This window comes from Colletotrichum orchidophilum (assembly GCF_001831195.1).
Source record: "Colletotrichum orchidophilum strain IMI 309357 chromosome Unknown Scaffold_37.1, whole genome shotgun sequence".
Taxonomy (NCBI): domain Eukaryota; kingdom Fungi; phylum Ascomycota; class Sordariomycetes; order Glomerellales; family Glomerellaceae; genus Colletotrichum; species Colletotrichum orchidophilum.
This window is the reverse complement of record NW_019172993.1, coordinates 181,070-207,977: the sequence shown is the minus strand read 5'-3', so window position 1 is coordinate 207,977 and position 26,908 is coordinate 181,070. Positions and strand designations below refer to the sequence as shown.

General features: G+C 50.5%; 10 protein-coding genes across 10 annotated transcripts; 4 read left to right on the top strand and 6 right to left on the bottom strand.

Annotated features, from left to right (window-relative positions):
- Positions 1-1,285: 1,285 nt before the first annotated feature.
- Positions 1,286-2,459, bottom strand: CORC01_05382 (TfdA family Taurine catabolism dioxygenase TauD; the record flags this gene model as incomplete). The annotated part of the gene is made up of 2 exons (XM_022617025.1): positions 1,286-2,298; positions 2,354-2,459. 2 exons carry the CDS (start codon positions 2,457-2,459, stop codon positions 1,286-1,288), a joined length of 1,119 nt encoding a protein of 372 aa, XP_022476490.1.
- A 531-nt stretch (positions 2,460-2,990) lies between these two features.
- CORC01_05381 (TfdA family Taurine catabolism dioxygenase TauD) lies at positions 2,991-4,385 on the top strand (the record flags this gene model as incomplete). Its single annotated transcript, XM_022617024.1, has 4 exons — positions 2,991-3,410; positions 3,465-3,678; positions 3,736-3,944; positions 3,999-4,385. The coding sequence occupies 4 exons, from the start codon at positions 2,991-2,993 to the stop codon at positions 4,383-4,385; spliced, it is 1,230 nt and encodes a 409-aa protein (XP_022476489.1).
- Positions 4,386-4,466: 81 nt separating this feature from the next.
- On the bottom strand, positions 4,467-6,677 carry CORC01_05380 (uncharacterized protein; the record flags this gene model as incomplete). Its single annotated transcript, XM_022617023.1, has 4 exons — positions 4,467-5,036; positions 5,098-5,904; positions 6,208-6,403; positions 6,604-6,677. 4 exons carry the CDS (start codon positions 6,675-6,677, stop codon positions 4,467-4,469), a joined length of 1,647 nt encoding a protein of 548 aa, XP_022476488.1.
- A 580-nt stretch (positions 6,678-7,257) lies between these two features.
- Positions 7,258-8,712, bottom strand: CORC01_05379 (TfdA family Taurine catabolism dioxygenase TauD; the record flags this gene model as incomplete). The annotated part of the gene is made up of 4 exons (XM_022617022.1): positions 7,258-7,450; positions 7,516-7,821; positions 7,879-8,365; positions 8,439-8,712. 4 exons carry the CDS (start codon positions 8,710-8,712, stop codon positions 7,258-7,260), a joined length of 1,260 nt encoding a protein of 419 aa, XP_022476487.1.
- Positions 8,713-10,080: 1,368 nt separating this feature from the next.
- CORC01_05378 (serine carboxypeptidase) lies at positions 10,081-12,200 on the top strand (the record flags this gene model as incomplete). Its single annotated transcript, XM_022617021.1, has 4 exons — positions 10,081-10,088; positions 10,351-10,643; positions 10,728-12,129; positions 12,185-12,200. The coding sequence occupies 4 exons, from the start codon at positions 10,081-10,083 to the stop codon at positions 12,198-12,200; spliced, it is 1,719 nt and encodes a 572-aa protein (XP_022476486.1).
- A 1,882-nt stretch (positions 12,201-14,082) lies between these two features.
- CORC01_05377 (uncharacterized protein) lies at positions 14,083-15,751 on the top strand (the record flags this gene model as incomplete). The annotated part of the gene is made up of 2 exons (XM_022617020.1): positions 14,083-14,207; positions 14,278-15,751. The coding sequence occupies 2 exons, from the start codon at positions 14,083-14,085 to the stop codon at positions 15,749-15,751; spliced, it is 1,599 nt and encodes a 532-aa protein (XP_022476485.1).
- Positions 15,752-17,664: 1,913 nt separating this feature from the next.
- Positions 17,665-20,343, bottom strand: CORC01_05376 (pyridoxal-5'-phosphate-dependent protein beta subunit; the record flags this gene model as incomplete). The annotated part of the gene is made up of 1 exon (XM_022617019.1): positions 17,665-20,343. The coding sequence occupies one exon, from the start codon at positions 20,341-20,343 to the stop codon at positions 17,665-17,667; it is 2,679 nt and encodes an 892-aa protein (XP_022476484.1).
- Positions 20,344-21,346: 1,003 nt separating this feature from the next.
- CORC01_05375 (uncharacterized protein) lies at positions 21,347-22,563 on the bottom strand (the record flags this gene model as incomplete). Its single annotated transcript, XM_022617018.1, has 2 exons — positions 21,347-22,254; positions 22,344-22,563. 2 exons carry the CDS (start codon positions 22,561-22,563, stop codon positions 21,347-21,349), a joined length of 1,128 nt encoding a protein of 375 aa, XP_022476483.1.
- Positions 22,564-23,226: 663 nt separating this feature from the next.
- Positions 23,227-24,045, top strand: CORC01_05374 (uncharacterized protein; the record flags this gene model as incomplete). Its single annotated transcript, XM_022617017.1, has 2 exons — positions 23,227-23,554; positions 23,639-24,045. 2 exons carry the CDS (start codon positions 23,227-23,229, stop codon positions 24,043-24,045), a joined length of 735 nt encoding a protein of 244 aa, XP_022476482.1.
- A 1,993-nt stretch (positions 24,046-26,038) lies between these two features.
- Positions 26,039-26,446, bottom strand: CORC01_05373 (uncharacterized protein; the record flags this gene model as incomplete). The annotated part of the gene is made up of 2 exons (XM_022617016.1): positions 26,039-26,315; positions 26,364-26,446. The coding sequence occupies 2 exons, from the start codon at positions 26,444-26,446 to the stop codon at positions 26,039-26,041; spliced, it is 360 nt and encodes a 119-aa protein (XP_022476481.1).
- Between the last annotated feature and the right edge of the window lie 462 nt (positions 26,447-26,908).

Here is a 26,908-nt window from a genome sequence, read left to right as displayed (position 1 = left end):
CGTTTCGCAAATACAGTGCTTTATGCATTCTTGAGAAGGGAATTAGGGGTGGTGGGCCTCTGGGAACTCTTCCTCTTACCGCTTATCCTCGAAGTGGCCTTCTTCTTTAAAGCAGGGCGATGGGTCGTGGGAGAAATTCCTTGGCTGATGCTGCGGCTTTTCCAACTGTCGCCAATCATATTCCTATTGTTTCTCACTCTAAGGTCATGGCAAAGGGTGCTTAGGCGAGAGGAGCATAGGATTCAAATTCGTGCGCCCGAGCACCGACATGCGCCGCAGCGGGCGGATGAGTTTGTCAATGGCCCCATTCACGTTCCCATGCAGGAGTTGCCGGACAATTGGATATTCTGAGTTGAAAGCAGCATACTGCCATGATGTCAGTGGCGAGTGCGGTCAGTGGGATGAGGTAGCTGGAAAAGAAGACACTTGTTGACGCGATCACGATTGGAATAGTGAGTAAGCAAAACCATGTATTGGTGGACTCCATTTGGGCATGCCATTAATACTGTCGGAGCACAGGCGGTGTTCTGAGTTGAAAGCTGCCCTGAAGCTTTATCAAAGCCCACTACATCAGTCAAGCAGTCAAATAGAAACATTTGGTTCTCGTAATTGACAAACATCTCGAATATATGAATGAAAAAAATCGAATGGAGCCGGAAAAAGAAATGGAGGTTTCATTAAGAGTGAGAAGAAGCACCGGCGAGGTAGGATTAGCCTGAGAGCGCTTGGCTAGTTCTCGGAGGTACATCAATAGAAGCATGTTTGCGAAGACGGTTGCATAATGCGGAGAACAAGTATCGATGACCAGCTTCAGATATCTATGATTAAGGCAAAGGGAATGAAAGTTTATAATCTTGGCTGGTAGCTTCGTCCTGTTTAATGGAACGCAAGTTTCTGTCCAAGTCCGAACTCATGACGCGGATTCCTGAAAGTGCTGATATTGTTTAATGGATGGTGTTACGTTCACACTCGCGGGGAGTTGAAAGCCCTGCCTAATTAGAAAGCCAAGGCTTCCTCTTCGGAATGGTCAAGACGAACGACGACCGATTGAGGTAGAATAGGCCTTAAGCCCATCCAGGGTCTACTCAAAGATTTGCTAGAAGGTGTGTCGTAAGGAGCGTCATTCCTTTGCAAAGGGTGAAAGAATAATGTCACTACATACCTTATAGACATATTGACGTTTCATGTGTTAATATCAAGGTTATGTCGTCATCGAATCAGCAAGAATAGTGACGATTTTCGACGAAGGGGAACAGATAGCCCCAAGATAGGTTTATATATTTCCCTAGAATTCTGGACCCTGAGGTGGTCTACTAGCCGCCATATTGCACTGCCTAAATAATCGGACCTCGTTCTCTGCAAACGCTCCAACAATGGAATGCATAACGCCGTGGTTGTTGAAGAGAACAAGATCGCCTTCTTCCCAGTCGTGCGGGTACACGTACTCGGGGCTGATGGCTGGTCTCTGCAGCCTGTAGATCAACTCCCTGACCTCTTTCAAGTCCTCCATCACCGTCCCGTCCTTGAGGTGGATCCTGCGGGCCGGCGTCGGGTACACCATCATGGCGAACTTTCCCGTCACCGGGTTCTTCCACGCCATGGGGTACTTTCTGATCTTGTCCTGTTCGATTTCCGGAAGCTGGTCTTCGGGCAACTCGAGGCCTTCCGAGATGAGACCGAGCCCGTTTGATCTCGCCTTGGCCTTGCTCATCCAGATGTAAGGGTGCGGACCATACTCTACGAAACTGGTCTTGACAAACTCCTTGTCTTCGTCGGATAGTATATCAAACATGCGATAGCCGCTGATGAAAGCTGTTGTGCCGAGGGGAACCTCGAGCTCGTCCCCGGTCCCGTCGTCGTACCGACAAATCTGCCGCCGTCCCTTGGGCACCTTGCACGCGAAAAGCGACGTGACGAGCGGCGGATCCAGATTATACATGGCCGAGTCAATGTGCCACCGGTAAAAGTGAGTGTAATCATAGTCCTCGGCCTCTGGTATGGGGTGCTTGTGGAAGGTCTTGTGGTGCGGGTGGGTGAGTTTCAGGTCCGTCAGCCCTTCAAACTCGGCGACGGCGCCGTGGCCGATGACCTGCACCTGGGGCTGGGACGGCAGGGTCGTGAGGTCCTTGTGAAGGACGCTGCGCTTGTCGATGCGGGATCCGTGACTGTAGGTGCTTGCTTCAGGGTCGAAGAGGCGGGTAAGTTCGTATTGGGCTTTTGGCGAGAGGTTGTGCTGGCCTTTGATCAGGACGACATTGTTGTTGTAGAGGGCTTCTCGGATGACTTTGAAGCTTTCATCTACACTCGTGATTAGCATCAATCAGGGATATGGATCTTGGCCACACTAGCGTACCGTTGATGTGTTCGAGATCGATGCCGGAAAGCTCAGCGCCGAAATCGACTGCGGATTGCTCAAACGGCTTTGGGAGAGCCGAGATCTGGACCTCGACGGCTGCCATGATGAAAGTAAATAAGAGACCTGTGATTCGTAATTAAGAGGATGGATATCACTTCCAACAAAGACACTTGGGCCCCATTGCTCTCTATATATACAGACCATGACATTCATTCAGTGACTGGCATCTCTCTTGTAAGTGCGGGCGAGCTGAACGCTCTGGCCCGCTTCTCTGTGCGCCCCGGAGATAATCCCTGGGAACAGTGTTTGGACCACTTATATGCGGTGCGGGTGAGATGGATGGCTCACCCGCGTGCTTCCCAAAATCTGGCCAATCAAGAATTGCGACATTCCGATTACTACGCGTCACTGCGTACTGCATGAGAGGAGAAAGGCAAACTGGTGGTGCGGAAGAGAATGCCTAACTCATCCGCTCCGAACACTGAAAGCGAGACTTCACTCGTCTGTATCAGGGCGAGAATAGTTGGCTATAAGTTCATGCAGACACCCGACTTCATACGAGGCTCATCAACCCAAGACTACAGTCAACTTTACTCATTAGCATCATTGCCATTGTAATCATTACACATTCACTATGAGCAGCTTCCAATCTCCAACCAAGGGACTCTCCTTTGAAGAGCTCCCCAGCTCACTTCGCGAGTCTTCCTTGATCGGCGCCGAAGTCCACCTGCCATCATCAATGAAGGTCCTGGACACGGACGCCTTGTCAGAAGAAGATATTGCCACATTCAGAAGAGCCCTGTTCGAGAACCAGGTCGTCGTCATAAAGAACCAGAAGGGTATCGCGCCCGAGACCCTGCCCAAGCTGACCAAGATCTTTGACCCGACTGCGACGGACGTCCACTCGGCCGGTGAAAAGGCCGTCAGCGATCCTAGGAATATTCTCTCGGCGTACAAGGCGGGAAGAATTCCTAGAGCGCCGCAGGTTGGTATCATTGGGAGTGGAAAGTTTAAGAATTACGAGGGGGTTGAAGACTTGGAGGTTATTCATCTGGTAAGGGATTGTGTTCAAACAGAGTTGAGAACCCAAACTAACAGATATGATCAGGATCACACCTTATTCCACGAGAAGCCGCTATCCGAGCAGGAGCTGAGCGATGGGTACACACGTCCGTACCGGTGGCACATGGATACTCCCTTCTACCAGCGCCTGCCTGGCCAAGTCACGATTCTCCACGCCGTCAAGGTACCGAACCTGCCTGATCAGAAGCTCAAGTTCCCGGACGGCAAAGAAAAGAGCATCGCTGCTGGTTCAACCGCCTGTGAGTCATGATCTTCATCTTCTGACTCTAGAGACGTATGACTGACTTGTTTCAAAGTTTTCTCTGGTGCGCGGGCCTTCCAGTTGCTTACTCCGGCGGAGCAAGAGTTTGCTCTGAACACGACTGTGACGTATGCACCTCAAGCGTACGAGTACATCAGACAGTGCAAGGCGACGGAAGACGGCCTGTCAATCCCCACGGTGGGAAAAGAGGTGCCCATCGAGCAGCTCTCCGAGTGGTCTTGGGAGAACGTCGCTGAACATCCTGTAAGCCATCTGAACCATCCCAACTGTCTCCCAATTGTCCTAACAAGAGCTTAGATGGTGTGGCGCAACCCCCTCAACCCAGACCGGCCCTTCCTTCAGGTCCACGGCTGCTGCGTATTCAAATTGACGACACGGGATCCGGCGACGGGTCAAGTCACCGTCGTAGACGACGTGGCCAAGGTTCGGGAGATTGTCTACGGCTTCCAGAAGAGAATCTGGGCGGCGGAGAACATTTACGCGCACCGGTGGGAGGAGGGCGACGTTGTGATTTTCCACAACCGCGGAGTCATGCACAGTATCACGGGACAACTGTCTCAGTACAAGGAGGATGAGGAGAAGAAGAGGCTGATGTGGCAGTGCACCATGACCAGCGGCACGGCGCCGCAGCCGTTTAGGGAGCAGCCTGGGGTTGTTGAGACTGGGTTTGCCAAGGCGGCGTGAGTGATGAAATGATAGTGTTTTAGGGAATTCCAAAAAGACAAAAAGTTCAATTCACAATTGCGCTTGAATGAGAATGGTAGTTCATTCAACTATGGCTGAGTGAAATATTTGCTGGAACCAATCATCAAAATCCTCAGAAGGATTCACAGACAAGGCGAAATGATCCTCGGGAACATCAAACTGCCCAAGACCGGCCGTAGAATCAAGTATAAACCAGTCCGTCTTGAACCTAGCCGCAATCTCCTCAAAATTGATAGCGCCGGGTCTGGCGGCGAGCGTCCGATCCGAAAACGACTCCATGCCCCCCACGTCGGAAAAGATGGCATCAATCAGCACCACACCGCGGTGCGCGAATATGTCGTTCGTCGTCCGGCCCAGGAGGTGCTCGCGCGCGTTGCGGATGGCGTCGAGATAGCCGCCCTGTCGGTCGTCGCGCTCTTTGCTCTGGTCGCATATGACCTCAAAGGAGAGGATGATGGCGGCGGTGATGCTGAATGCGACGTGCGTCCAGAGGGAGACCTCGCCTGATTCTACAATGCTTTTGTGCTCGCGGAGAATGGTTACTGCTGCTGCGACGCAGGTGCGGCGCGTGTGTACGTATGAGTCTGATTGGAAGGAGAGAAAGAGAAATGGTCTGTGAATCATGACGATCTGGTGGTCACATTGATCAGCGTTGTAATCAAATACATTGGGTTTCGATGGAGGGCTGAACCTTTTCGGCTGCGGTGATGGCGAGACTCTGTCGCGCAACCCCGAGCCACGCGCACTGGCTCTCGAGAAACTCATCTTTCTGAAGAAGAAATCGGGGTATTGATTGCACCTGTTGTCGCATCTTCTGGTCCATCCGGAGTACGTGGGCATATTGCTCCCGTGCCGGCTTCTGAGCCCTCAGGGGCCCCATGCCGTCCGCGAGCTCCGGCATCAGCTGCGCGATGCCACCCAAGACGCGAGTGTACGTGCTTACTGTCAGAGTTGCTTCTGGGGCATCTATCAGGTCTGCGTCGTTGGCGTTTCTGGGGAGGGACGTCGAGTAGTGAGAAGGGTTGATGCCGTACGAGTCGGTGAAAGGTATCGCAAAGTGGTCTTGGATAACCATCTGAAGCCAGACTCTGCGGCCGACTTCTCTTTGTAATGTGTCCTGCCAGACATCATCGGGAGTCATCAAGTTAAGACCGGATTTTGTAATCTTGTGCAATCCCAAACACTCGGCCATACGGATTGCGGCGCTGAAGAGGGTGGCGTTGAGTTGGCTGAGGCCAAGATTGTGAGCTACCTCGGTTGAAATGACGATAGCCTGTATCGAGTATATTGAGACGTTTTGAAGAAAATGAGCCTGGTAGAGGGTATCGACCATGTAATTGAACAAGTCTTGCGGCGAACACCTAGGCAAGGTGAGTGGATAGGCGTCACGATGCTTCCAGCTGTTCTGCCAACTCAGCAGCGACGATGAGAGCACCGCACTATACAGCGCAAGCCACTGGGGTTGATCGTACAGGCCTGTATCCCAGAAATCGGTGCACTGCTGCAGAAAGGTTGGGCAGTGTAAGGAGTTGTGATGCCATGCCATGTGTTCCAAGTGAAATGAGACGAGAATCTCGGCTGCGCTTCTCTCGGGTAGAAGGGCCAGGGAGGGAACAGGGTAACTCGGCAACCGGAGAGACGGCGATAGGCCTGTTGCTGGCGATGTGCTGGGAATATTCCTTCTTTGATGACAGTCACAGTGTAGATGTGGGTAACAGTTCCCATAGCTTCGTCCCCAGGCCATATGCTCCAATGCGGTGACAGTGAGTGAGCTACGGGCTTTGGAATGTGAAGCTCTCACGTCATCTTGCCCCGAGTCATCTTCTCGTCCGCTCCCAGACTCGACGGGATTTATCAAGGCATTTTCAGCCGCTGGCGCCGATCCAGATCGTAGAGTATCCAGTCTCGCTGCCACCAGATCGGCCGCCCTCCTCACCGAAGCGGGGTCGGTGCTTTGCAGCGTGTTGTGTAGAGCTTCTAGAAACCCAATCTCGGCGCTATGACGAACAGCATTGCGCCTTAGCTGAACGACTTCGCGCTCGCAATGGATCCCAAGACGACTGCATCTCGCGCAGGGGATCTCTTTGTTGCACTTTCTCTTCTTTCTTGTACACTCTGTGATGGATGGCACCGTGTCAGGTCGAGTGCAGGGGCTTCATTCTGCTGGATGTGCAGGGGTTGAGAACATTGAACTCACCGCGACATGCGAGAGATTGGCGCTGCGATAAGCGGGCTGACATGATTTGGGGCCTGAATCAGCCCGCTAAGCATGAGGGATTGGGAATACAACCCCGATGAATGCCTTCTTTTTGTTGCAGCCCGAGCAAGCAGGTTGATGTGAACTAAGTAAAGGCTCAGATGCTTGGAGTAGTAAGATTATCATGGCTCTGAACCGATGTATGAGGATTACATAATCGGCCTAGTCTCATTAACACAGTGTGAAGTGACGCCTGACGGTAGGTAATTTGACTAAATGAGTGAGAAACTTAGACTTGAGGGGTTGAACCGTGAAGGTCTGGTACCTTTAAAGATGTACACAGATTGGATGAAACTCGGGCAATGAGATACTATAAATCTCCCCCTGATGTCTGGTCCCGCTTATATCACATCATGCTTTTGTCACTCTCATCGGCTGTCTTCATGAAGCGGTGGAACAGTACTTGGTGCTCATTCTCATGCCAACTCAAGACAGGACTGCGATAGTTGCGAAATGCGTCCTCACTATAGTACCTAAGGAAGCATACCAAAATTCTCATCGTATTTTCATCTCGTTTAAAGTTTCACTGATACATAAGTACTTACTCAAGGTGTTACGCTGACAACTAAAAGCATCCCAGCTTCAAAGTTTGCATCACGAAGCTGAGCTCCCCTTCTCATCAGGCTTGAACTCTCCTCGGCTAGCACTACGAATTTGAGGTTCCAGGGGAAACACAGACTTCTCCGGAGTAACACCCGAATACACACGATCCCACCGCTCCCGCAACGCATCCGGCGTCTTCCACGCATGCTCGGGATCCCGAAGCCACAGCCGGATTAAATGTCGCCTTGTTTCCGTCAGCTTATGAACGAGGGCATACATATAGCCATCAACGTCAAATGCGCAACTTACTGCTTCTCGTCTGAATCCACAAAGCCCCCACGGGCGTGGAAGATGCTCAAGTTGTTGGCGTACTGAATGTCACCGCGATGGAAATCCAGGTGGGCGGCGTACTTCTCGGCGAGAAAGTGCAGTGCGTCGAGGGCCTCGGCCTGCGCCTCTGTGATGGGGGGGATATCGGAGGACCGCGGCAGGCCCCAGTAGCCGGTGAAGACGCGCCGAGCGTATTGGATGATGAGGCGCTCAGGGTTGCCGTCGGCTGCTGGCTGGTGATGCAGCAGGGGCCGGGTACTGTATGATCGACCATCTTTCCCGAACCTGTGACGGAAATGAGAAGCAAAATCTTGAAAGGTTTACCGAGGGAAAGGGGCTTACTCGTCGGCATTCCAAGACTCGGCTAGGGTACGGATCAAATCTGGCCTCGTCCTTGCCAGCTCATTATACACGTGCCAACTGCTCGACAGGTAACTCTGACCGCCTTCGGCAGCCTCGCCGAGTGCGAAGAGCGCAATCACGTCGCCCGAGTCCGTGTGGAAAACCTGCTTGTCAGTCGTGTAGGCCGGCGCCCCAATCTTGTGCGGGTCCACGACCTTGGTGAGGTCTTTGATGTGTGCCAGTACGACATCGGCGGGTTGACCCTGAAACTGGTTGTCTTGTCTGCCGCGGATGGGCGCGACGTGGGATGAGATGCCCGCGTAGATGATGACGTTTTCTTCGCGAGTGTATTTGGTGACCGGGACGCCGCGTACGACCTTGATGCCGTGGCCGTTGTGGATCTCGTCCGAGATCTCGCGGAGGGTCTTGTGGAGGTGGGGTAGGGGGAAAGTTTCTTGATTGATCTCTCCAAGCGGCTTGTTCAATGCTGCGCTTAAGGTGAGTTTCGAGATCTGGCGAGAATGAGGTACTAGGAAAGAATGGTTGACAGATTCACGTACACTTGAAGTGCTGAAGCGCATCATCGACCTCCTTCTTGTCCGCGTCCGTCAAGACGTAGTTCCAGTCATAGTGCTCGGCCAAGGTTTTGCCATCCCATACCAGCTTCGACTCCAGCTTCTGGGGAAACCCTGCGGGCAAAGTTGTTGCCAGCTTTTCCTGCTCCTGGCGTCGCTTTGTTCTAGCAACAAAGTTGTCATGATTGGGGGCGTACCCAATGTCCGGTTGGCCCGGAGGACCTGCGTGAACTGGAGCTTGAACAGCAACTGCGGCCATTGTGATGATTCCTGGGACTAAAACTTTGGGCTGATTTCTCTGCGGCACTGATGGTCTGCACTTATCTAGTGATGAGAAGAGGGGTTACATGTGTTTTTATCATTCGAGATCGACTCCGCATCGAACAACAGACGTTGACTTCATCTGACTCAAGCATTCGGCTAAGGGGGACTTTGAATGGCATAAAAGACAGAGGTGTCATACGAGGCGGGTAATACTGATCAAGACTCCCGCTGCGTCGGCAACAGGAACCAATCACCGCCCTAGTGTTGCGCGTTGCATTTGTAAGACGATCCCCCCCTTTCCACGTCAGCGTTGGGGAAACGGGTTAATCTCGAATCCTCAGTGGCTGCTAGGTGTATTCACATGGTTTGCCATCTGGCGCTGGAAAGACGTCATGCCGAACCTCTTCTAAATTTGCGGGGATCCCTGAAACGCAAATCGGCCGCGTTATCCTCCCGGGAATGTCGCCATCGGAAGCCAATTCCTTCTGGTGGGGGATTTTGCGGACAATCTAGCTGATAAGCGGCGCTATGGTACCTAGGTACCTTACATCGCACAGCAACTCAGACGGCAAGTTTCGTCAGTCCGGTTCCCGGCTGCCTTCCGTCCCGCCTGTGACTCCACCCCGCGTTTCCGCCCGTTTGCCGGCAGGATATCGGACCTGACGCGGTCCGGCCCGGCGAGTTCGGATAGCGATCCACATTAGCGGCGGGCCGTACTTTTCCAAGCCCGATCACTCCGAACATGCCGGAACACGAGGAAAACGATTCACAATGGCGAAGCTTCTTCTAAAAACAGCAGCCCTGTCCGATAGGAAAGGAAAATGTTTTATGGTCAATATCCCTTCCCCTTCACCCGAATTGAATTACCATTGCGGCTGAGTTGGGAGTTCCTCTAATTTCGATAAAAACTAGCTCCGGTCGAAGCTTCTGACCTTTTTCTACCTGGTAAAGCAAGTAATAGTTGATCCAGAGTATGAATTAAGTAGATCAACCCCTGACTACCGGCTCAATCACAATTACTGATAGGGACTCTTGGCCACCAATGGTGCATTGGAAGCGGGAATCGGCCATGGCATCATCACTTTCATTGGCCAATTCACCACGTCGCTTCAACCCATATGGCGCTGCTTCTCCATCCCAGTCTTGGCCCTCGCCGGTGCTCCCATCAAACCCCGCATCCTAGACCCTGCCCCTCTCCAGCTCAACCGAATTGGCTTCCGGGAAGATTCGATACGACCATCTTGGCATTGCAAGTTTTACAAGCATTGAGAAGATAATGCTTCACTTGCATCGAATGCGCCCAAGGAGGAAGGTGCTGGGGAGCGGGGAAGATCTGGTGATATATTTATGGGAGATCCATCGCATGTCGCGGTAGGATGAGCTCCGCTATATGGCTTCTTTTCTAGTGATCTCTGAATATCGTGCATCAAACAGCTTCCTGAGATTAACGGAATGAGGAATAAACTGCATTTGATTGCCCTCGTGGCGGCACTCGCTTATCGTTCGCTTGCCCAGTTTCCACCCACTCCCCAAGGAGTTACTGTCTTGAAGTCCAAGTTTGATGAAGGCATAGAAATCAGCTACAAGGAGGCAAGGCTTGATTCGAGCAATCTGAGTGATAAGAACTGACCAGACTCCAGCCCGGTTTGTGCGAGGAAGCCAAAGATGTAAAGTCCTACGCTGGATACATCAAGCTGCCACGTGGGACACTCGAAGGGGTTGGCCAGGAGCAAGATTACGAGATCAACACCTTTTTCTGGTTCTTTGAGGCCAAGGAGGATCCAGAGAATGCGCCTCTTTCGATTTGGATGAACGGCGGTCCCGGTAGCTCGTCAATGTCTGGTCTATTCAATGAGAATGGGCCCTGCTACATCAATGCAGACTCCAACTCGACGCGGCCAAGCGAGTGGTCATGGAACAACAAAGGTGAGTATGACAGACAGTCACAGAATTTTAGCTATTCCTCACACCAGGCAGTCAACATACTGTACATCGACCAACCCGTTCAAGTCGGCTTCTCGTACGACTCGCTGCGAAACGTCACCAGGAACCTCCTCGGAGGCACGCAGACTCTGAACGCCTCATCTCCGATCCCGGCACAAAACGTCACCTTCCAGACCGGCACGCTGTCCAGCGGCGGAAGAAACACGACGAGCTTCGGCAGCCGCAACGCAGGCATTGCCCTATGGCACTTCTCCCAGGTCTGGTTCCAGGAGTTCCCGGGATACCACCCCAACGACAACCGCATCAGCATCGCGACGCAGTCCTACGGAGGCCGGTACGGCCCCGCCTTTGCAGCCTACTTCCAGGAACAGAACGAGAAGATTGCAAACGGCACCTGGAATGGTACGGACGGCGAAAAGTACATCTTGAATCTGGATACTCTCTTGATCGTCAACGGTTGCATTGACCGCCAAGTGCAGTGGCCCTCGTACCCAGAGATGGCGTTCAACAACACATACGGCATAGAAACGGTCAACGAGACTGTGTATCAGGGCATGCTTGACGCTTACTACGCAAAAGGAGGCTGTCGCGACAGAATCGACGCGTGTCGTCAAATCTCCGCCGTGAATGACCCAGATAACATCGGCATCAACGCCACCGTCAACGACGTCTGCAGAGACGCGGAAACATACTGCACCGCCAACGTCCGAGACCCCTACCTCGATGTCTCGGGGCGCGATTACTACGACGTGACGCAAATCGACCCCACGCTCTTCCCGCCCCCCTTCACAGCTGGCTACCTCAACCAACCACATGTCCAATCCGCCCTCGGCGTCCCTCTCAACTGGACAGGCAGCTCCAGCGCATCCTCATCCGCCTTCCGCAGCATCGGAGATTACCCCCGCCCCGGCTGGATCGAAGACATTGCCTATCTCCTCCACAGCGGCATCAAGGTCTCCCTCATGTTCGGCGACCGCGACTTTGCATGCAACTGGATCGGCGGTGAGAAAGTAGCCCTCGCGATTCCCTGGGCGGACCAGGAGAACTTTGCCAAGGCGGGTTACCAACCGCTGCAGACCAACGCTACCTACGAAGGCGGCCAGGTACGGCAGTACGGCAACTTGTCGTTCATCCGGGTCTACCAGGCCGGACACGCCGTGCCGTCGTACCAGCCGGAATCCGCATATCGGATTTTCAATCGTGCGCTCTTCAACAGGGACATTGCCACGGGCCTTGTCGATACCGCGACGAACTTGACGTATGCTACCGAGGGGCCCGCGGACACGTTTAGTATCAGGAACGACGTTCCGCCTCAGTATGCGGGTTTCTGCTACGTTCTTGACCTGAGCACGTGTAGCGACGAACAAGTTGATGCTCTGCGTGATGGTACGGCCGTCATTAAGGATTATATCATGATTGAGCCGGCTTCGCAACAGGACGCTGCGATTGGTTTGAAAGCTAGAGACACGTGAGTTGAACCGATGGAGGTTTAGATGAAGTTCTGATGCTAACTTTTCAAATAGTCTCGATGAGAAGTAAGCCGGGCTTAGGCTTGTGGCTATTGAGAAGTCAAATAAACATGTAGTACAATGCACGTATACGTTTTACCTGAAAAGCTTCTGTTGGCATTTCTACCTTTTTGATATGATCAAAATGTTATGCCCTTGCTGTGGTAGCAGTTGAGAAGATGATTTTGTCCCTGCATCTGCGTTAAATAGGTATAGAACACCCATCTATTCATCTATCGCTACAAGCGATACGTCAGCTTTCATATATCGAACCGGAACTAAACTCTCATTAAAACGTATAATGACCTATATCGGATTTCTAACTCTACTTTAATTCTCTTATGTTCAGCTCAGCTAGGTGAATGTTAATAATTTCTTTGCCACGCTACCTATTATTCATAAGAGGGGGGAAAGCTCTCGTTCAAGTTTCAGAAAGTGCTCAAACATTGACGAATATACAGAATAGAGAGTTACAAGCTTAAGAATAAACAGTCTCTGTACTGGTGATATAGTCTTATATAAAGACTTCATCAAACTCTACCAAATTGCCCAGATTACCTGGGGACTTCGAAGCAATTTCTATTTCTATGAAGTAGTAGTTGGAACCTGAGACGAGATTTGACTTGAAATTAGAAGCGGTGAATTTGACAACAGACAAAACTTTGGTCTCCTGGCCTTACCAACGATGCGAGGAGTTTTACACACTAATCTGACTAAATACATTAAAAAGATTTCATCCCAGTTCCAAGCGCCGCACAATGCCCTTTTGATATGGTTGAATGAAAAGGAAAGGGGTTATTCTCTACGACATCGATGGCGATTTTCACTCGTTTTCTTTTGGAAAAGTCTGATTTGGTTCATTGATTTTTCGCTGCTTGTGGTAATGCCTTTGAACCACCAACCCTGCCATTCGTCTAGCTCTTAGTTGTGTCCAGTTAGGGATCAGTGACATGTACGTTTCCCACCGCTTTTGACTGGCATGTTTGCACTCTAGCTGGTTTCCGTTTGCTACGGTGTCCTCCTTGGCTTTTGCTCATGGTATCATTGAATCAATTTATGTGCCTGTAAGCCCTTCAATGAGAATCAATTCAAAGTCAAGGACCAAGACCTTAAAATTCATTCAAATCATGTTTCTCAGAGGTGCGCATCGTCCTTCACGAGTTTTGCAACCATTTGGGTGGAGCACGAATCACCGAAAGTGCACGTTGTGACGAGGCCCAGAAAACCCCTCGCTAACCATCCTACCTGCTATCTAGGTACTAACCTAACCTACCATAAGATATGCACAGCACAAGTTGCCAGTTCATCACTGCATAACATTGACAAACAAAATCCAGCAGACCAAGTCATGCATGCGTCAAATGTGCAAAACCTCTTGCCTCACCGTCGCGGCGGAAAAGTGTGAGATAGTCCGCCCTCTAAGCGCCTCTCCGCCCGAAAGTTGCCTTACATGATGGTGAGCACAGTAGTGCGAACTGGTTCGCCAGGAACCCACCTTCAAGATATTGAGCTTATTCTGGTTTAAGTCAGAATGCCAGACCCCATCAAATATGCACGGTACTTTATCGTGACTGGTCAACCTATCATGCATCTCATTCCCCTCCCCCTGGTAGAATTGTCTTACTTGGATTGGTCGGCATGACGGAATCTCACCTGCAGCGAGTTCGTTGGCAGACCCCGTCAGAAATATCAGCGCAAACCCGTCGCACAATTCATAAATCGTTCGACTATGCCGAATGCCGATGGCTGTTGCGCCGCAAAGTGTTTGCATACATGTATATTCACGCCAGACCGCTTCCCCATCCCCGCTTCCCCCCCGCCTCCCGAGTTCTCGTCAGATTGACGGGTGCCACTGCGCGCCGACTATCATCGCCGTTGGTCCTTTCGGACCGGACTCGAATGCCGTTGTCGATATGCCTGAACAGCCGACGCCCGAGCAATGGGAGAGGCACAGGCCCCTCATTACCAAGTTATATGCCACCAAAACCCTCAAGCACATTAAAGATGAGCTGCACAAAAGACATGGGTTCTATGCAACGTAAGGATTGCCGTCTAGCCCGTCCGGGTCACTTAGTTTGATACCGCGTATGCTGAGAAAATATTTCCAGAGAGCGCATGTACAAGGGGCGGTTCAAAACCTGGGGCATCGGGAAGAACAAACGACGCAAGGCGCTGCTCCCTGGAGACAATGATCCCCAGTTGAAGCCGGCCGCCACGGCCCCCAGCAGTGATACTCCAAGCCCTTCCTCCCCGCCCATCGAACTGTCCAAATCCTTCTCTTTTGTATTGACGCCGCCGGGGCAATCGCCTCATCATTCCCATTCGGGGTTTGACACACGCTCTACGACATATGTCGATACACCACACTCTGGTACCCTCCCACCGACGCCAGCGACGACATACCGATCACAAACTGCACACGATCATGAGGATATAAACACAGATCCTGACATACTTTGCAAAGAGATTGTGACACTGGCCACGCTTATCCTCTCAAAACTCGTACCGGGGAGACCATCAACGGCTGCATGGGACGACTACACCCCGACCAGTGACCACCTCGCGATTTACCAAACGCTGCAGCAAGAGCTCAAGCATGAAAACCATCTGCGGGGCTGTCTTGTGAATAATCCGTCGGTGGAAATAAAGCCCGAAATGAATGACCATGTCAAGGAAATGCTACGATCCTTTCACCCTGCGGTCCCGATTGGAATCCTCAGCGCGTTGAACCAAGTATCAGACAACGGCGTCGTCATTAAGGAGCTAACACGTTGCCTGGGGGAAGCCGCTATGGTCATTCTGCCGAGAAATCACGAATTTGCTCAACTGGTCCAGAGACTGCAGCAACTCCTCCAAGCCAAGGTCTTCCCAAAGGCTCTTCCAAATTTCCAAGCCTGTATGGAGAGCATTTGCGACAAGCTCCAAGTCAACGTACTCAAAGTCCTCGGCCGATGGAGCCTGGTCATGATATACCTCATTTTCTTACTTAACGCCAAAAAAGCAAAAAGCGAACAAAAGGATCCAAAGATCCTCAACATGGCCTTGGAGCGATACACCCACGTCCGGTCCTCTTACGCGGACGACCCGAAGCTGGTTATGCAGTTTGGCCACTTCATCCTAGGCTACTGCGTCCTCGTTGCCTCCGAAATGGAACTAGCCAACGGCGTGCGCGACATGGCAGAGCAATGCTACCATCACGCCGAAACGTACCTTCTAGAGCTAGAGGCCTCGTCGAACCCCAAAACCGCAGACATCCAGGACGCGAAATCGCATTTCGGTAAAGCGTGCGCCATGCTGGCGGACTGCCGCTACGCGCAGGGCCAGCAGGTGTTGGACGAGACGCTCCGCAAGGAAGTCCACGACTGGTCGCGGAGGCTTATGTTGATGTCGATTCGGTGTCACGTCGAAACAGCCATGGCGACGATGGCGCAGTATGAGAAGCACAAGAGTAAGCTTGAGAAGTGGTGCAGGGATGCGGGCGACGTGGAGAGGAAGCAACAGTTGGATGTTATCCACAAGCTTATCCAGGCGAACGCGCAACGGTCCATGGACGGGCCTCTTCTTCCGAGGTTTGAAACTTGAAGAGACTGACTGACACGTGAGAAGGCCTAAAAGAAAGACAAAAGATATCCTCCGAGGAAATGTGAAAGTCTGGCTCTAAAGCGGAGTAAAGAGGAAAAGTTGGGGGCCGTGCGAGTTGGAATTTCGATGTGAATTATATCCAAGAAAAAAGTGTTGTCATTGTGGGAACTTGACGATGGATACGTGTGTAATGCAGAATGTGTCATTGATACGGCGTGGGCTGGAGCAGTCGAATATTCACGAATAGGTATGATCCACTCAACTGTTGGACCAAGCAATTACTCTCAGATTTGCGGATTAGTGGACTACGCCGTACGTCATGTCGTCTCTTCTCCACGTTAATTTATTCAAGTGCGGACGACAAACAGCGCTCGGTGGGTCTCACCTGGGCTCACCGAGACTCACCGACCACACCCCAGACAAAAATAGACAAATCTTAAGTTTAATGTTACGCGAGAGCGGCCTTATGGCGATCAGATCTACCACTAAGCTAATCCAAGCTTCAACTCACCAAGGCACTCAAAAGCTAAGCATTCCAGGCACGCCGGCGCTGACCAGGCGTAGGAGAAGTGCAGGTAGTAATGCACATTTAGAGAATCATCATACATTGTGCGCGTCAATTTTCCCTTTTCTTTTTTTTTTTTTCGTCTTGTGGCTGTTCTGTTCTCTTGTGAAGAATACAGCAGTGTCTGAAATTCACAGTAGATGCTATGGCAAAGGATATACATAGTTGAGCGTTGGTTTGACAATGGGCCTCGCGGAACTCTACAAAAGACCCTATGCAGTAAGGATGCGTCTAACAGCGACACCAACCTCACCATCGGAAAAATGGCCCGAAGTAGAAGCGTCAGTCTGCCAGAGCCGTTTTCCATCACAATCATCCTCTTCGTCGTTATGTCAGGTGAGACCAGCTAGCAACCCCATCCACCCAAGTCAGAAGGTACCTAACTTAACGACGGCCCAATGCCGCCCTGTCGGATTGGAAGCCCAATTCGACCTCGAGTCAACGCCAGCGCAGGGGCCATCTAAAGGTCTCTATATCAGCATTTGACCGGCGATCTAACCTACGGTTAGAACCTCTCTTTTCTACTTCACGCAAAGATCAATACAAAAGTAATTGACCCTTCGTCACCACGGTTCGATCGAACAAATCACCCTGTGATTACGTAAACCAACACGCCCGATGAACGAGCGAGATCCTTGCTTCTATACTGTGGCATAGAATGCCCCTCTCGAGATCGAGGCCCAGGATCCCTTGAACCGACGACACCGCGATCGATTTCCCATAGCCCGCGGTGCCGATTACGGTTTTCACGCCGGCGATATGCGTAGACACAACGGTGTCATTGCAACTCTGCCTGCTGCTCGGGGTCGCTGCCGGCCTCCCAAATCTATCCCGGAGCCGAAGCGACACAAGCAGGATAGACAGTAAAGCAGTCTTCTGTTAACACTGGATATGTAGCGTCTTGGTGAGAAAGGCAGCACCTAGTACTCAACCATCGATTGCTGAATCATCTTTCCGATCCAACTCGGCTCATTCCTGTCGTAAAATCCCAGGTCTACACAGCGTTCCTCACGAAGAGTTGGCGTCCTGCACATCTTCCTGAAAGTTGGCTAAGTGGATTCATCGTAGGAGTAATAGCCTAGGCACTTCTTTTTCTTTACAAGTGGCTGTTAATGGAGAACTTCCTTGACAAGATTTGGGCGGGCTATCGCATACATTTTGGAATCAAGCCATTTACGGATGTGTAACGGTAGGTTTGTTTTCTGCGTTACTTTGCTTTCTATACGCTGCCGCAACCTACTTCTTCGTACAAAGGTCTCGGTCTGGACCCCACAGAGCTTCCATTGAACCCTATGTCTTGATCGCTTAGCCTCATCATACAACATCATTGCGCCATTTCTTAAACATCTCATTCCTTCGCAATACCAAACTCATTAACATACGTGAGAATTTCCTGAGCCACCACTGCAGTTAAAATCGGCACATGTTCGTGGCTGATACCAACGGAAATTCGGAGGAAAGGGTCCGTATTTTCGGCCATCGAAGAGCTGGCTGAGATCCTTGACGTCGAAAACCCAAAGCTCACCCCTTTGGTGATGGGGAGACCTACTTTGGTTGAAGTCCGCAGCACCAAGTCTATACATGCCTCCAGACCCTCCCGGTTGTTCAGGCCAGCGTTGAGGAACTCTACCGTGACAAGGGCACCCCCGTGCCGCCAGCCGAGCTCACGCCACGACTCGGGGAATGCGACCTTGGCTACATGTGAGATGCGTTCCTTGAGACCGTAATATACTGACTCAGCATTGCGAGTCAGCATCTGGAGCCGTTCTTCGTATATTTTCGGCGTCAGAGACGGCAGGCATGCCACCCCATGGCGGGACAGTACGCCTCCTGTATCCCGCCTGATTTTCCGCAAAGGCTCGTCCAACCGTGAGGGTGCCACGCAGAAACCGGCCATCTGGATGTCCAAGCCGAGCTGGGCGTACTTACTGGCGCTCTCATGGTACAACACCATCGGCCCTCGTTCGCTGCTTGACACCCAGTCGAACACAGACAAGCCGCCGGAAATCATGGTCCCGTCAACAACAACAATGCGATTTTCCCACCCAGGTCGCCCTGCCACCCTTTTGAAAAACGCGCGCAGGTCTGTGCATGGCAAGCCGACTACGTTTGCCACAGGGTCTATGAAGACCACACGCGCCCCCGTCTCCTCGGCCGTACAGATGATCTGGTCAGCGTGGAATCCTGGGGCGAAGTTGACATTGATCATCTTGTTCATGGAAACGATTTGCTCCATGGCCTCGAAATAGATGTAGGGCGGTAGGGTGATACTATCACCTGGTCTCAACTGGTGCATGACGTATTGCCACACGATCTGGAAGGCCGCCATGCCGCTGGATGCCAACAGCAAGGTAACAGACAGCCTGTCGTTTCCAACAGATTGAGATGACAAGGACATGGTACTACGCAGAAACATAAGCTCAGCGTCGCGTAGAGTGTCGACGCCATAGCGGTCGTAATTGCAAGCTGACTGGTGTTGCGCTGTAGTCCGGAAAAACCACTGCCTCTTCGCTTGGTCGTTTGAAGCTGAGGCGCGCTCGCCCATGGACTCCGCCGCGGCAAAGCAGACGATGAGGGTACGGTAACGCTCCTCTAGAACCCACAGAGGCTCTTTCCTCTGGATAGCATCATTGAACTCGATAACCATGCGTTGCACGATTGACACCATATTCTCCAGAACGCCCTCGCTGTATCGGTCGACATCCAACCCGAGCTGACTAGACAGTTGGCTCCTCTGCTGAACAAGATCTTGAAATGTTGCTACTCGCTCACGCAGGCCGTGACACAAGGCATCCATCAAGTCTTCGGGTGCGATCTCAGGCGTCATGTGTGAGACATGGAGACCATTCTTGCTCAAGGCTGCTGCACTTCCATTCAAGACCGGAAGTGCCTCAACTGGGGCCTTCCTTGCCAGATCGTCCAAAGCACCATTGCGGTCGGCGGGATTCGTTACGTTACGAAGGCCCATCTTCTGTCGAGCAATGGGATCCGCAACCTGGGCTGTAAGAGCACGAGCAATATTGTTGGAGCTCAGGTTACCGCCGGTTAAGAGAACCAAAGTTCTTCCTTTGAGATCATGCAGCGGGCCATGAGATATGGAGGATATGGCTGCAGCCGATGATCCCTCGAGAAGCAGCGATTGGTATCGAAGTACTGATGCGATGCCCATCAGCACCGAGTCCTCTGACACCTCGACGACCTTATCAACGAGGGAGTCCAGTATGTCGGCAAATTGCGTCGGCCGCACGAGCTGCACCGCCAGCCCGTCACACAGTGTTGCCTGGGTTGGCTGGTGTAGCATATGGGAGAGCGTAATACCGCGATTCGCTCCGTCCTCGAGCGACCTGCAAAAGATTTTCGGATGGACGCAGATGACTTTGGTAGACGGAGCGTTGGTCCGGCACCACGATGCCACAGCGGCGGTGAGGCCGCCGCCGCCGAGCGGCACGATGACTTGGTCGAAGGGCCCGGCATCCTCGAAAGCCTCGGAGATGAGTGTACCGGCACCGGCCGCCACCTCGAGGTCATCGTATGGCGAAATATATTGAATCGCGGGATGACCCGTTCTATCACAGATGTTTGCAGCTTTCTCAATGCGGATGGCCTCTCGTGTCGCCTCAGCAAGATCGTTGCCATAGAAGATGACCTCGTCAGCCTCGGCCAAGATGCGGTTTGCTTTGAGCTCTGAGACGGTCACAGGCACTATGATCTTTGATGTCTTGCCTACAACCTTTGCCGCGCGGCAGATAGCCAGTGCGTGGTTACCAGCTGACGCGGTGACGATGGTGGGCGCGGCTGTCATGAGCAGGGCATTGAGTGCTCCTCGGTATTTGAATGAGCCGGTCTCTTGTTGACATTCAAGCTTCGCCCAGACACGGTGGGCATTGCTTCCCATCCAATGAAGTTGAATCGTCGGCGTGCGAATGACCTTGCAGGAGAGTCTGTTCTGGGCCTTGATAATCTGTTCCGCAAGGCATGAGGAGGTTACCTGGTACAGGGACCGTTCTTCGTGGCTGGATTGTGTCATTCTCTAGTCCCAGAATAGTACTGGGATCGCGGTTTTGGTCCGTCAGGTCGTTTCAATTCTGGGGATCTTGGTGCTCAGCGCTTGGAAAACTTAAAATGTTGACCGTGCCAAAGATAGCAATGTTTTTCTCTCAAACTATGTATCTCTTAAATATTTTGTAAGAATCTGTTCGGCGCTACTCTGCGTGCTATGAATGAAGCATTCGCAGAAACCATCTGTCCCTTGCTTCTGCTCGCCCTGAGCGACGATCGCCAAATGTGACAGGGGAACCTCAAATGAGCAGCTCATGTGATACCACCGCAGGCCGGTGACGCCGTCTCGAAATCATATTAAAGTGAAACCATTCTTTCAAGTTTCTTTCAAGTATCTCTGGCTTGAGGGAATTGAGTGAGATCTCATTAATTGCAGGCGAGAGTCTAGCCAGTCAATGTGCATATCGAGCGCTTTCTGTGGGCTGACTGCCTTTCCTCAAGATGCTTGTCCAGGTGGTTCACTCGTAGCTGCCATGAATCAAGAAAGATAAGCTGCATCATTACTGAAATTGAACAAATCATCAGTGGACGAGTCATAGACCATGTTCACCGGTCAACGTAAGACTGAATCGTAATTCAGAGATTGACGGCTTCGCATTGGTGAGTCGCAGTAGTGATGTATTTCATCAGAGTGAACACTCAATTAGAAATTCTATTTTTCTCTTGAAGAATAGAATGATTGACACGCGTCGTCAATATGGTTCTCTGTGCGCAGGTAGAAGAAGCTTGAGATGCCCTTGGGCTTGCCGATAAGCAACATGATTCGGGAGCCCTGTCCCTTCACCCAAACCAGACATGATCATGATGCCGGGGTATCCGGTCTTTAGAACTAATCCGGAGTTGATGAGATTGCTAACCGTAATCCCTGTAAGGCCAAGTCTAGATACAAGCAAGAAATGGGGGAATATCGCTCAACTCCCGATACCCTTGATGCTAACCCAGCACGATGGCCCATGGGGAGAATGGTCGCATCAAAACCGTACGCAAATTCCCGGCCCCACGCGTGCAACCTTTGCTGCCCACAGAGTCACGAAAGACACGGCGTACAGAGCACCCGTTAGGACGATGATCCCCCAATAATCACCCCGTGAAGCTGTTATAACCTCTCCGCTGACGGGAATTCCGATCAGGCTCCCGATACTGGCAATGGTGTAGGCCGTCGCATAGTATCGGCCGTAGGACTGAGTCTTGCACAGCTTTCCGACGCAAACGGGGCTGATGCTGGTGGTGTTCCCGTTTGCCAGACCGAATATGACGACAAATAACGCGATTCCCGCGGTTTTCGATCCGAAAGGTAGCCAGATGGCAAATGTGGCAGTAGCGCTGACCACGATGGCAACCGAATTGGAGTTGAAAACGCCGATGCGATCTCCCCACCAGCCGGCCATGACACGCCCGACTGCACTGGCTGCATTGAATACCGGTAGTATTTGGAAACTGATGTCAGAGTTGAATCCCTCCTTCAACATGTATGCCGGTATATACGTCAATGGTATGAATCCTGCGAAAAATAGCAGGAAAATGCTCAATGTCGTCAAAGCAAAGGCCGGATCAGCCAGTATCCGGAAATCAGGGCCCCATTTCGCATCTTTAGGAGGTGCAAGTCTGGCTCTGACCAGTGGCAAGGACGAAGCGCAACAAAAGAGGCAGATGAAGCCTACATAGCGGACGGCCCAGGACCACCCAACAGAGTCAATCAGCGCATTGAGAATCATAGGAAACGCGATGCCTCCAAACGCGCCACCGGTCGTAGCAATTCCAGTCGCTAGGCCACGACGCCTGTGAAACCAGTGGCCTACGGTAGCAATTGAGGGACTGAACAGAGGAGACGTTCCAATGCCGTTCAGCACGCCAAAGGTGAGCATAAAATGCCAATATTCTGTCAACGTCAGCGGCCGAAATACACGACATCCAATGATGCCAGTGTGTATAAGACTGGAAAGGAATATTGCTATGAAAACAACCTACCGGTACAAATGCCAAGAAGCATAATGCTGGCGACTTGACACCCCGATCCAGTCAAAATGAGCTGCCTGGGTCCGTACTTATCGAACAAGGGCCCGGCAAAAATGCCGCAGGCGAAACTCAAGAAGGTGTAGACAGAAAACACCCACCCGATGGTACCCTCCTCATACTTTGACAGCTGGTGCGAGCCTATGTAGGTGCTAAACACGCCCAGACTGTTCATGATGCCAGATGCTGAGAAAAGAACCAGCCAACACCCGAGAACTACCAGCCATGCCCAGAGTCCTCCTTCTGGAAACTGTTCTTGGACGACCTCGTCAGCCAGGTTCGTTACGTCAGCGTTGTTAGCGTTTAGCTGCTTGTCTGATATCGACGGTAAATTTGGAAGTTCGGCGCCCTAATCATCTGGCGTGAACAATGCTCTCAAACAGTGTTCTCTGCCTCACAAACTTCACTTATCGGATTGAAACCCATTTTCTATAGCTTCAGTCGTTAAGAATTGTCTTGTACACTTCATTCACACTACCATGATGAAAGATCAGGGGCTGACTGTTTAGTTAAATAGAAAAAGTGGCAATTAATTTGTTCGGGCACAGTGTTATCAGCGCGATATATAAGTCTCAAAGTGCCAAGGTGGGAAGAAAGAAGTAGCGCGAGTAAGAGCCCTTGTAGATCAGACCCCTTCTAATGAACGCTGAATGCTTTCTTCAAGGGTACCCTGGTGCTTTGAATTGTGCGGGTTTTTCCGCTCAAATTCGAATGAGGCTCGGCACCTTCGGTACAGTCAACGTTCCATCATTAACCAACTATTAGAGCAGCGCCTAAACGCTGCCACGGAAACACCGTTGTCGCTCATAAACTCATAGGGAAAGTCACACTCATCACAATGCGTATTCGCGAAGCCCGATACTCTGAGATTGGCAGACTTGCTCTCATCGGAGCACGCGCCTTCTTCAAAGATGACATTTACGCACATTTCTATCCACAACGGTCGTTATACCCGGACGCATTTTGCGAAGGCATTTCTGCCAGTCTGCTCGATGTTTTCACCCAGCCCGGCGCCAAGATTCTCGTTGGGGAACTCGAGGACGGCGACAAAATGCCTCCCCCAGATCCTTCTTTGGTGGGCCAGAAGATTGTAGGATACCTGACGCTCGTTCGGCATGGAAGCCCAGAGCAAAAGGCCCATTTTGACGCCGACAGTCCGGAAAAAAGTAAGTCATGTTTTAGGAGCATATCCCAGCATGATTGCTTCTCAGTTGACGAGGTCTTTTGATATTGATTATTTGTGGTGGCAGCCCTTTATCGGAACCTGCTCGTACGGGAGAAACAGCTTGTGCCGAACAAGGCCATCGACCAAGCAGCTATTGACGATTTCGTCGCAAAGCAACGGCTCGTCGTCGGCTCCATCGACAATAGGTTGGAAGCTGTCTCTTTTGCTATTCTTCCAGAGTTTCAATCAATGGGCTATGGTCTACGTTTTCTACGACTCTGCCGAGATATGGCCAACACAATTGGGGTGGATTTAGTGGCCGATGCATCCAAGAAAGGGTTTCCGATATACATCAAGTTCGGTTCACAACACATCGGAGACATTGACGTACCGGCCAAAACGATTCAAGCGGACGACTCGTCACTCATTCACCTTCCTCGGCTAAAGGTTCCTGTAGTTCGTCTTCGTCCAACGTCCAAACCTCGGATCTGAGGGCAGGGTAGACGCGATTTACAGCCTCATTGACTGTCATCTGCTCACATATGCGTCGCAAAATAAACTTATACGCCCATTGTTCATTTCATGTGCACCGCTGCTAAGAAGACGTCGCCTGATTACTCAGCGCTTATCTCACCACTTCGACAACCACCTCCGGCTGCGTTCAGCCGGTAGAGCGTTGGTTTCACATTATTCAATATGATTCTGTGATCAGACAGAGGTATCCAAAAGCTGAGAGTGAGAGCCTCGCCGAGGACAATCTTATGCCCGTGGCGGCGAATTCATTAAAAAAAGATTTTCCTGGGCTTGGGCTTGGAGGGGCCCAGTGATGGCGTGGTGAGTTTAGACCATGAGGCCGCCATCGGATCAGACTATAAATGGATAAAGGATTGAAAAATGTGAAATGTAGCAATGTGTGCTGCGCAACGACCTCTGCTTGTGACATGCTCTCGATCACGCCAGCACATACCTCACTCGTAGGGCACCACTGGTTACAGTAGAAAACTTTTAGTCCCGAATTCGCTTAGTATCCCCTTGCTTTGAGAATTCTCAGGGGGTGAGTTCCAAGTGTCTAGTCACCGGAAAAACGCAATGCCTAGTTACAGCACAGCTAGGTAGGTCACGGCAATTCCCCTAGAGCAACAGCTGCGTTGCTGCGCTACTACGGCATTGTGAAGCCATCCGGAGCGGCGTTATTACCGAAATCTTCTATATTCTACTAAACCCACACACAGGCATCACGTGCTCATGAATGTGCTCAAGAGCAAAATTAGCACTCCTGGGAGCGAGCGTGGCCAATCCACGATGGTATAAGTGACTAACAGGTACGAGTATTAGAGATAGCTAACTTAAGTCAGGCATATCTTTACCGAAATGAGATATGGGATCATTTGTTATAATTATAAAATATTACTAATAAACATACCGATATCTTACAACGAGACGTAGCGTTGGGGGGTGAAGCTGAGTCATTCGTTAAGAGAGGATGTATCTGATTCTTTAGAGTCCGACAGAATCGTTCCCTCCTGACTTGAAGGGTGGCAGAGAAACGAGTGAGGCATATCCTCTGGTGTCTGACTCGATCTCAAAACAGAGGGGAGAGGGATGACCTATAACTTGAAATCCGAAGTGCATCCGTTAAAGGAGTATTCCCTACTTCAACGTAAATAATCCAAGGACGCTAAAACTAGGAGGAAAGGCCTCGGGGTGGCCTGATACTGACCCCACGAGCAACCACAGCGCTGGAAAGAATTAACATAGAGGACATATAGAGATGAAAACTATTCGTATAGGCTTCTAAGTTATTATAACTTATAAATACAGATTACTTAATATAAGTTATTTAAATAGCTATTATTATAGAAAAGTGTTATTACTTTAGTTTTAAATAATATAAAACTTTACGATTTACAAAGTGGCTATAATAAATGGATTGATAAAAAGGTTTAAGTTTAATAATGTCGGATTAGAAGCCCAATTCGACTTCGAGTCAGCGCCAGCGCAGGGGCCATCTAAGGGTCTCTACATCAGCGTTCAACTGACGGTCTAGTCTCCGGTAAGAACCTCTATTTTCCACTTCACTCAGAGATTAATATATAGTTAATTGACCCTTCGTCACCACGGTTCGAATCGAACAATCACACCTATAACACGTAAACCAACAAATGAAGTTAGGTCTAGTATTAGTTTAAATTTAAATAATGTATAACACATTTGAAAAGATTAAATATTTATAAATAAATAGAATATAAACACATAGATTTATAAAAAGTCTTATTTATAAGTTTATAATTCAAAACTTTAAAACTTTATAATATATTTATTTTTAATGTATGTAATCTATATTACTTAATTAACTATTAAGTAATTAAATAATAAGTAGAAAATAAAGTAAATGCTCAATGAAGACACTTTTATCTACTTTGACTAAACCGTTAGCTGGGTTGGTCGTAGCAAAGGCGATTAGAAATGGCCAAGATTTACCGATTTAATCAGGCTGACCCGACTTTGGTTGGCCTTGAGATTGTACAATCTGCAACCTCTTGAATTCGCTTTGGCTATTCGCATCTTCGAGTTCAGATGCCCTGCGTTTCGCTCGCCATTGCACGTAAAAACTTTGAAGCGTGGGAACGTTGGTGCAGAGTCCTCCAAGCATAAGCTCGACGGTGCAGAACATAAAAGTCGTCAAGGAAGTGCCGGTCAAGTTACCGCCAATGTTGACAACTAGTAATTGCCAAAATCGAAAAATGCCAATGACGCAACACCTGTATGCCCGTTAGTAAAAATTAGAGAGAAAGCTCAGGAAAACATACGTGAGACCAATAGCGAAACAAGCAATAACAGCAAGCCTCTCTGTTTGGCGCATTTGTAATTGCCATACTGTCCGAATTGGCATAATGAAAACAAAAAAATCGGTTATGACGTTCGTCATAATAAGGCATTTCCCAACCATCATCTGGTCTAGGCAACGGGCACCGTCGTGACCCAATGTCCATTGTAGCGAAATAGGATTGCAGAGAAAGATGTTGAGGAAGATGAAGAGCAAAGCCCAGATAAAAACAATGCCGCCAACAATATAGATCCATTTACCAAGTTGTACTGCGAAAATTCTGGAATAGAACCAAAGTTGACTTAGTTTTAAACAGGCCAATGCCCCAATGTAAAACATTGAGAATACAAAAGTCATCTTTAAAATATATTCCAAGTTGTTGGCCACTACTGACTGAGTCAGGGGGTGGGCCTTTCTGAGGAGAACGAGGACCTCGATGCATCACTTACACTTGGGGTATAACTCAGACTTCGGATCGAAGTCGTGACCGACTCCGTGTGTGAACAGCGTTCCATTCACACCTATTGT